Raw genomic sequence first — 10,490 nt, forward strand, 5'->3', positions numbered from 1 at the left:
TGTTGACTGTTCGATGTTATCATTTCCAAGGTGCGATACTTTAACTCAAGGAATTTATTTAAATCTTTCCAACTAGGCAACTCTTCCGATTCTTGAATTAAGGAATATCTGGCAAAGTAGTAGCAGAAAAAAGTGTGAAAGATAATTTATGTACACCTGAGAATTGCTATAATGAGTGCTATAACATAGCTTCTGAAAAAAGACAGCCATTTTTAATCATTTTTGGAGTCTTAATGAAAGAAGAAGGTGGGTGCCGCGATTACTCACACTAGAGCAAAAACGGCCGCGGCGTCGTGGGGATGTTTCAGTCGAGTGTTTGGCAAAATTTCGAAGCAATAGTTTTTGCGTCGATTTCTTACCATGGATGAAACGTGGGTTCATTATTTCACACCGGAGACGAAAGAACAGTCAAAGCAATGGACCGCAAGGGGAGAATCGGCCCCAAAGAAGGCAAAAACGGTTCCATCGGCAGGAAAAGTCATGGCATCGGTTTTCTGGGGCGCTCGTGGGAAAATCTTCATAGATTATCTACCAAGAAGAAAAACCATCAACGGCGAGCATTACACAAACTTGTTGCAGCGTCTAAGTGAAGAAATAAAGATAAAACGGCCTCATCTATCAAAGAAAAAAGTTTCCGGCATTATGATGGCTAAAATCTAAGAATTAAAGTTTGAATTGCTACCTCATGCACCTTGGCCCCATCTGATTATTTTCTGTCCCCAAACTTGCCTATTTTGAAGAGCTCGACGGTTCATACTACAGACGCGGCATTGAAGCTATAAGAGCACCGCTGGGAAAAGTGTAAAGGACTACAAGAAAGCTATGAAGAGAAATCAAAATTTAGGTGAAAAATTCAAACAACCAAGTTTTTGGTTTTTTATTTTTATCTAAGTATTTCAAAATTTATTTATTTTTTCTACGAAATTTGGTGGAAACGTACTTTATTATATCCCAAATACACTGTAATTTATTTGATTGAAAATATTTATTTTTTCATCTTATTTCAACTTAATACCAAAAAAACAACCTAATTTTCAATGGAAAATTCTCCCGTCAAAATGAGGAAGTGGTCCCTTCAACATCATCAAGCACACCTCGAGAGAGCATGGTGGACATCGATCTTTTTTCACCCGATCTGCCCAGGCACCAACAGATTTTTGCCACCAAACTCCACTCATTTGACCCAACCGATCTATGAAACAGGCATGGCGGAGTATTTTGCAGAAGTGGAAAGAAACTGATGGACGGAATTTAAGCTCCATTCCAAAAAAATGTTTTTCTCGCCTTTTGAATCATCAATACTTAGATGAATCAGCTAAACATTAACGCTACATCCAATATACGTTCTGGTTTAAAAAAAACTGGCATTGTTCCTTTAAATAGTGAAGAAGTCATATCTCGCCTTCCAATTAATGCCGAAATAGATGAGACCGCAGAAGATGCTGTGAATGAGTCATTTATGAAGTATTTAATAGTAATGCGTTATGGAACTTTAGTTATTACTGAACCAAAGAAGAAAAAGAAATTAAATGTTGTAGCTGGTAGAAGTGTGTCTTGATGAATTAAATAATGAAAATAGACCCGAAGAAGAACAACAAACTACAAGCAATATTGTATCAATGCAGAAAAAAAAAGAATTATGAAAAAAATCCAAACCGCAATCTTCAAACAGTTGCGTTATTGAAAAATTGATTCCTTTATCCCTAAATACACAAATACCTCTGAATCCATCAATCTAGCACTTCCACTATGAATGTGATTCTTGACATGGATATAGAATCGATGCCTATTGTTTTAGAGGATGATCTTTTTGTTGAAAGAGAAGAAATTTTCATAGAGCAGACAGGAACGGAACAAGACACAAATGTAGACAACATTTTAGAATACGAGTAGGTCTGGTGATGTTGGTTTAAGGGGTGCTAATCTATATTATGGATCTACGTACTAAGCGAGAAGTCTTCGCTTTCACTGTAATTATATTTCTAGAATGATTATTTCCTATTAAATACAATAAGAGATTTTTATGGGGCTGTGTTTAAGAGACTGACCTTAAAATAGGTAAGTACCTAAATGATACTTTTATGTTAAGTGAGATTTTTTTTTTTTTTAGATATTGTAAGGATTTATTTTATGTAAAACGTTATTTTCCCATTTATAAGAGTGAAATGATATTGACGTGACAACGTCTTAAATTAGGTTGCGACTGGGAGTCACTTATGAAAAAGTGTAACGCTCGGTAACGTTACGATGAGTCACCGAACGAGAGAGAGGCCCGCCGAATGCCTTGCGTCTCTCTCCCACTCAACTATGATCGAGAAAAAGACGTTGTCACGTAAAATCTTCGCCCGTAAAACCGACTTTACAGGCAACCATTTTTTTTTATGGAGCTGTTTTATTTGAGACTGATTTTAAAATAAGTACGTAAGTAATTGTTAGGTATTTATTTAGTGGTAAGATTTTTTACTTGTGAAAAAAACTTTACCTACCTAACTCCAGAGATTAAAGACTTGTTGAATATGGAACATTGTTTTTTTTTTTTGATAACCCTAGCCTAAAACTCTGATGAACCCAGTTCTGATGATTCATTGCGGTTTTATGATGCTAAACGAGACAAGCTCGTCGTACTCTAGACAAAGAGAAGTGTTAGATATGTTTACACTAAACTGTCTTTTGCCATATTCAGTGGGAGAGAATGTTGTAATCGATGAGATGATGGTTGGCTTTCGAGGAAAATGTCCTTTCCGACAGTAAATGAAATCAAAGCCAGCCAAATACGGCATCTAACTTTATCCACTAGTAGATGCTGAACTTTATGCTGGCAAGTTGCCTGAAGGCCCATATCAGTTGAGTATGCTGCATCAGACGTCGTGAAGAGGCTAATTACACCAATTTCTGGCACTGGGAGAAACCTTACCGTCGACAATTGGTATACCAGTGGGCCGCTGACGAATTATTTGGCCAATGATCATAAGATTTCTGTTGTGGGTACCATCCGCAAAAACAAGAAAGAAATAACTACCTACCTCCTTGCTTTATAGATAAAAATAAACCTGAATATTCAAATCAATTTGGATTTTCAGATACAGCAACTCTCGTATCTTACGTACTTAAAAAGAAAAGATCTGTAGTTCTTGTATCATCACTTCATTGTGCTGCAGAAATAGATGAAAGCACAAATGAGAAACGCAAACCCAGCATTGTTACTTTTACAATAAAATAAAAAATGTATTCGGTGTCAAGGAAGAATAATAGATGGCCATTGACACTATTCTTTCGTCTTCTGGATATTGCAGGAATAAATAGTATGGTGATATTGATAGCAAACAATGTGACTCTACGTAAAAGACGTATGTATTTACGGGCATTAGGCACTGAATTGACGAAAGAGTACGTCCAAAGAAGATCAACGACGGCAGGTCTTCCAAGAAAACTAAAAAGAAACATAAGAGAGCATTTGAATATGGAGGTTGGTGCTGCTGATGCAGAAGCAGTTACTTCTGGCACATGCAGAGAAACTTGTTAAATATGTCCAGTCAAAAAGCAATCAAAAACGCAATGTGTGAAATGTATGAAAAATCTGCAGTCATAGAACGTTTATTTTCAATCAATGTTATATGGACAAAGAAACTGATTCTGATGAAAACTAAACCAAAGTTGATTCATTTTTATTCTTATTTTGTATTTTTTTATAATTTGACGTATACCTACTAGTCTGAGACAAATAAAAGGGTAAATATTCAAAGTATACCAAAATCTTTCTTTCTATCTTAGAATAAGTTATTTACTTATTACACTTTTAGACTAGATTGTAATTTATTTATGGTGCTATTTTAAATGAAACCTTAAGAAAATTAAGTACGATACTTTTAAAAAAAAATTGGTTCAACTCTTCCAGACTCCCCCTAGGTAAATTGTTTCGAATCATGTGTGACATCATCAACACAATGTCAAAAATTATAATTAATACGAATAGCTATATTAAGAAGTGTATGTTTGTTACCGTGGTGTATGTGTGTTTGTGTTCAATGAATGTTTTTTCTTTCCTGCACGGGCGGAAAGTTGGTAGAATAATTCAACACAAAAATTGTGTGGCAAAAACGACCGAGACAAGAAAAGTGACGTGCATAAAATGTAATCGAAATTGCTTTTTTATTTACTTATACATTTTATGCACGTCTCGTAAGCGGCGAGGGTGAAGAATAGACTATCAGCAGTTTTAGCAATATGGTGCCGACGCCGAAGCATGAAGTATCATCAAAGACAATCCTACTAATACCTATTATAAATGCGGAAGTTTGTGAGGATGTGTGTGTGTGTGTGTGTGTGTTTGTTACTATTTCACGCAAATAGTACCTACTGAACCGATTACAAATTGAAATTTAGCACACATATAGAGGGTAACTTGGATTATCACATAGGATAGGTTTTATCCCGGATATCCCACGGGAACGGGAACTATGCGAGTTTTTCTTTGAAAACGCGAGCGAAGCCGTGGGCGGAAATCTAGTATCAAAAATGAATAAAAGCCATAGTGGTACGCAGAGATGTGAATTATTTGAAATACATATGTAATATTTTAAATGCAATTACTTACAAAATGCAAAATACCAATTTTTTTTTTATTTGAAATACTTTTTTATAAATGTATTTTGTATTTTATTTGAAATGCTTTATATAAATATTTAGTATTTGTAAAATACAAAATAGTTATGTTACATTTTTAATTAATTTTTCAATACATTACACATTACATTTAATAGGCATATCCTAGTTTCTTTAAAATATGAAACTTTAAAGAAACTAGGATTGGCCATTTTTAAAGAAATTGAAATTCATTTTCTTCTTGAATGTGTAAGCTGTTCAAAGCCTATTGCATCAGAAGTTTAGAAGGCCAAGGGGACAAAAATACTTTCTATGGATGTCTTATACCAGAACTGTTGAGAATGCAAACAATTCTATGCAGTTTGAAAATGGATAACCTTACATATTGTGATGTATTGATAGATTTTATTAAAGAAAGTCTTAAAAGGCGTTTTGACAGATTTTATAAATTAGAAGAGCCAAAAGCAAAAGATGGCATTATAGCATCAGTATCTTATCCCTTTTTCAAAATGAAATGAGACACAATGAAGCCAACTGAGAATACATCAAAGAAGTATTTGTTTTAGAAGTGAGAAGATAAAACAAGAAGATGAAAAGAGTTCCCAAGTCCAACATACTGACTCTGACAAAAAGAAGGAAAGGACAGAATCTTACTATAGGTATGTTTGTTGACTCTGATTCTTCAGCAGCCAGTGATAATGTTAATACTACTACTATAGATCTGGAAACACTCCAATATTTAAAAGATGAAGACAATACCTTAGAATCCTTGAACAGTTTTTTACATTAAGATACAAATACAAAAAACTTCCTTAAATATAATACCTGCTTACCGAGTTCTGCCCCAGTTGAACGACTACTTTTTTTTTTTTTGGTGATTTGTTAATGAAGGCCCCATAGGCGGAACATGAAAGATGAACTCTTTGAACAAATACTAGTTTTCAGTTAAACAAAAATAAGTATGTACTTAACTTATGCTTAACAATAAGAAGGTATTTTACTTTCAAAACCTATTTTGAAAATACGTATTTTGCATTTTATATTTAAATACTTTTACTTAACTATTTCTCACATCTCTGGTGCTACGGGACCCAACTGACTCATTAAGAACAACAATTAAGAATCGCACAGATCGCAGAGACAGCGACGATAGCAAGTGTGTGTGATTTTTTTTAACATTGCCGTGTTTATGTTATGTCATTAATTTATAAGTCAACATTCATAGATCTATAACATCTAATTTATTCAAATTAATAAATAAATAAAATTACATTAATATATTTTCATACTTATAAGTTGACACACAGAACAGTACTGATATTTGAACACTAAAATAAATAATTATTTTAACAATATTTCGATTGCTCAAACACAAGTAATGTTCTGCTAGCTATATCCTGTGGAAACCTACATAGACTCATCATTCATATTTATATATTCTTAAATTTAAAGGATTGGGAATCAGACTAAGAAATAATATTCGATTCACACAGGTAAAAAGAGCCTTTAATTATGTAAGAGTGTTCTATCACAAAAACAAAAAAAAAATACATAAACACGAGGTTTTAGAAACTAAAGTAATCTTAAGAGTCGGAAACTAATCCATACAAAGTTTGTATGTTAAAAATTAATTCCTCTTGGGGCATCGGAACCTGCATATCATTTCTCAAATTTATATAAAATATCTGTTGATTGCACACGTTCACAGAACTTTGAATTTTTTTAACATTTTAAAAAATGTAGTATCTAATAATAAATATAGAAATCGTACAGAAGCGCGCGCGGCGACTCATAATATCTACAAAATATCAAAATATAATTTAGTACCGCTCGCAGACCCGGCCGGATGGTATACAATAAATAATAAACGTCGATATCACATTCCGATCCATGACACGCTGCAGCTCCCGCGGATGACAAACACTCTCGACTCGGGCCCTAGGCCTGGCTCTCGGCGGCCGACGGCGCGTCGAGCGTGGCGCCCTTGCCCTTGGGCTTGGGCGCAGTCGTGGAGGCGGGCGCTTCGGCGTCGCGCGGCGCGCGCTGGCGCACGTAGCGGTAGCCGCCGCGGAACGGGGGCCGGCCGCCGCGCCGCCCGCCGCGGAAGTTGCGGCGGAAGTAGGCGCGCTGCGGCGCCGCCTCGCCGTCGGGCGCGTCGGGCGCGGGCGCGGCGGGCGGGGGGCGCCGCGCGCCGCCGCGCCGCGGCCCGTCGCCGTCGCGCCAGCCGCCGCGCGGGTAGTACTGCCGCGGGAAGCCGCGCCGCTTGTCGGCGGCGTAGGGCGAGCCCTTGACCGGCTCGCCGCCGGGCCCGGTCACGCCGGCCGCCTCGTAGCCCTTCTCGCCGGCCACCACGGCGAACTCCACCGCCTCGCCGTCGCCGACCGAGCGCACAGCCTTGCGCGGATTGTTCCGAACGATCGCAGTCTGGTGCACGAACACGTCTTCCTTCGTGTCATTCCTGCACGCGACCAACAAACGATAAACGACATGTACAATAATTAACGTTTCCAAGAAACTAGTGATATTTAACATGTGTCAAACATATTACAATTAATAATATATGAAATGGATAATGAAGAGAGAACAAACTCTCAAAATCTATATACTTATACAGGTGGTCCAAACCTACATTATTTTTAGATTCCTCACAGTGTGGGCTATTAGAATATACCATGTATGTTATCCGATTTTTCCCAATTTTCGAGTAATATGATTTTGGTTTGCACATCAACAGTTTCTTTCATAAGTAAATTGCTTCACCTCAGAATTTCTTAGTGGAGAATACTTTAAAAAATCATAGCTCAAAAACTATGACTAATAGGATAACATACATCTATACTAATATTATAAAGAGGAAAGGTTTGTATGTATGGTTTTCACGCATAAACTACTGGACCGATTTTGATGAAATTTGGCACAGATAATATTTAGACCCCGAGAAAGAACATAGGCTACCTTTTATTGCGAAATATGTACCACGGGCGAAGCCGGGGCGGACCGCTAGTGGGATATATTCTGATAGCCCATGTATGTTAATATTATTTCTTGTAAATTGTGTGGCAAGACAAATCGAAATAAATTAGTGACACAAATATTAAAATTCATCCATACTACCATTTTCAAATTCAAACATAGGTAGTTGATTTCATACAGTTTTTCTTAAACTGGAATATATGTCATAAAAATATAACAATTAAATTTTTTGTGATGAATGTTATTCAATTGTATTCAACTAAGTCCTACTGTTTCACCATTAAATGGTAAATAATAAATATTATGTACGATTTCATGGTGGTATGTGGTGGTGGTATTCCAAAAAAAGTATGGTATCCCATTAATGGTTTGTGTAAAAATATGTAATCCGCCATTTTGTGGCGGCGGTTATCTTAGATGATGTACTATTAGGAATTACTGATATATTCAAATGTTTATAGCCATCAGATTAATAAGGTTGTCCATCAGACACAATGAAACCTGAATATGTAAACATCAATCTCACATAAAAGACAGTACATATATTTTTGTTATGTTTTCACGAAAACTATCTTAATTAAATTATATTGTATATACTTGATTCCAATTTTGGAGGCAAAAACAAATAATTTTAATGAAAAATTAAACATCCATTAACAAGTTTGAACAATTTTATTTATTTATTAGAAGTCTTAATTGAATAAATAAATGTTTGAGTTTCAAACTCAAAACTAAAGCTGTCTTTGCAACTGTATCCAAACTTGAAGTAAATAAAAAACTATGTTACAGTAAATAGACAGAAAAACTTCAAAATCTAAAAAACTATATTACTGTAGTTGAACTGACTTCCATAAACAGTTTGATTTACTATTGGTATTGTTTTTAGTTTATATTACAATAAAATTAAATAATTACTTTATATATTTTTAAATAATTATTGGATAAATGAAGTTTTAACAATCCACAACAGCAGTCAGATAAATATTTAAAATGTAAACTTAGATTTGATAATTCCATTCAATCCAGGATGAAGCAACAATTGTTCTATGAAACATGAAACATGAAACATGTACAATAAAAATGAGTGTCATACCTGTTAATAAATCCATATCCACTTTTCACGTTGAACCATTTCACTGTGCCAGAAACTTTTTCGGCTGAAACAGAATAAGTAAGTGCATATAAATGTTTGCTCTAGAAAACACAAAGTATAATTAGGTATAACATGATATAAGCATTCGCAAGCATTTCAATTAATTTATATATAAACTTTATAAGATAAAGGAAGTAAAGAAGTGAATTTAATAAACAATTTCAGATTATAATCCAAATGATTCATAATTCCTTATGTATACTAATATTATAAAGCTGCAGTTTGTTTGTTCGAACATGCTAATGCATGCAATTTGAAAAATTATTTAGGTGTTAGATAAACCCATTTATCGAGGAAGGCTAGGAGCAGTACCACGCGGGTGAAACTGCGAAGCGCAGCTAGTATATATGTATAAAATGTCTACAAAAATGTTTACAATTAAAATAACACAACACAATGTTTACAAATAAGCATAAGTCCAGTAAATATGCAAATCATATCCACAAAATAAACACACCATTCAAATAAATTGCATAGCACATGAGCTGCATCTACACAAACTAGATATTAAAAAAATATTTATAGATTTCTATTTTTATGACACTAATTTGTGATAGAAATTTTGTCTGATGTTTTAGAGAATTCGTGTGTATGTACATTTTGAAACATAATATTCAATTCGCTTAGAAATATAATAAATCTTGCAATAGTAATATTATGAAGCAGTATGAATATGTACTACTTATTCAAAATTCGTTTAATGAAACGAGGCAAATAGTTTATTATTACTTTATATTGTAGCATCTAATAACTTCGGTTTCAATTTCGAAATATATTTAGAAACATAACCAAAAATTAGGAAGAAATTAGAAATTCATATTGATCGGTCGCGGAGCGTGGTACCGCGCATCATGCGTGCCGACTGCCGTGTATAGACGGAGATGACGCGATCGATACCAAACCGCAACGCCGCGCTACTTGCCTCTGCCACCCGCCTATATAATATTACTATCGACTGATTTAACATTCATTATCTAAATGTAAACAATTTAATTGTTATATTAATATGTTATATTATATTTGTAATTTACATTAGCCATGTGCTTTGGGTATAATGCCGGGCACGAAAAACTAAGATGGCGTAGCACTTACCGATGACCTGCTTTTGTTTAGACGCTTTGGCAGGTTGTTGTTGGGGTTGTTGTTCCGATTGCTGCTGCTGCGGTTGAGGCTGCGGCTGCGGCGCCTTTTCGGTATCAGCCATGGTGTAATTGGCGAACGGCGATGGTGGCTAGATGGTAAAAATCCTCCACGACCTCTCCTCGATGTTCACTGCTCACTCGATGGTTTCAAAATGGACTGACGTCAGAAGTGAAGTCAGAAATAAAATAGTTGTGTTGTCATACATAACCAATGATGCCATATTTTAATTTCAAAATAAGTTTTATAAATTATAATAGATTATAATAATTCATTTTTATTACAAATCGTTGACTAAAAAATAATTGATTGAATAAATAAAAAATAATATGCACACTAAAATAGAAATTTTTACAATAACTGTCTAGTTATAACTATCGTTCAAAACTCTTCAATTTTAAGTAATTATTATAGGTCTACCAGAATCTGATGGCATATTTATATTTATAAAATCAAGATAAAATATAAGATTTTCATGTTGCAACTTTATTTGACAACTATCAAATTGGTTTTTTTTTTTTTTTATAATGGCAAGAAGATATGTCTATTTGCCAGTGTCAAGTAAAAGGTAGGGAATCCATACACGGGAAAATAGGATAGGACCACGATAGGAAAGGCAAGG

The 10,490-nt window shown here is 35.0% G+C and overlaps 1 protein-coding gene across 1 annotated transcript; it reads right to left on the bottom strand.

Annotated features, from left to right (window-relative positions):
- Window positions 1–6,090: 6,090 nt before the first annotated feature.
- On the bottom strand, window positions 6,091–10,038 carry yps (Y-box binding protein ypsilon schachtel). Its single transcript, XM_090119492.1, has 3 exons — window positions 9,821–10,038; window positions 8,669–8,732; window positions 6,091–7,060 (listed from the first exon to the last, which is right to left on the bottom strand). The coding sequence occupies exons 1-3, from the start codon at window positions 9,930–9,932 to the stop codon at window positions 6,541–6,543; spliced, it is 696 nt and encodes a 231-aa protein (XP_089975618.1). The 5' UTR covers window positions 9,933–10,038; the 3' UTR covers window positions 6,091–6,540.
- Between the last annotated feature and the right edge of the window lie 452 nt (window positions 10,039–10,490).

This window comes from Colias eurytheme, chromosome 1, assembly GCF_061535395.1.
Source record: "Colias eurytheme isolate Ceu_HAF_F1 chromosome 1, ilColEury1 Martin Lab GWU primary, whole genome shotgun sequence".
In the NCBI taxonomy this organism is placed as follows: domain Eukaryota; kingdom Metazoa; phylum Arthropoda; class Insecta; order Lepidoptera; family Pieridae; genus Colias; species Colias eurytheme.

What these genes read in the sequence shown, in the direction of transcription:
- yps (XM_090119492.1), bottom strand. Translation starts at nt 9,932, where the DNA reads ATGGCTGATACCGAAAAGGCGCCGCAGCCGCAGCCTCAACCGCAGCAG. An exon ending in TAAACAAAAGCAGGTCATCG is followed by an intron (nt 8,733 to 9,820) that starts GTAAGTGCTACG and finishes ATTCTGTTTCAG; the next exon opens with CCGAAAAAGTTTCTGGCACA. An exon ending in GGATATGGATTTATTAACAG is followed by an intron (nt 7,061 to 8,668) that starts GTATGACACTCA and finishes GGTCGCGTGCAG; the next exon opens with GAATGACACGAAGGAAGACG.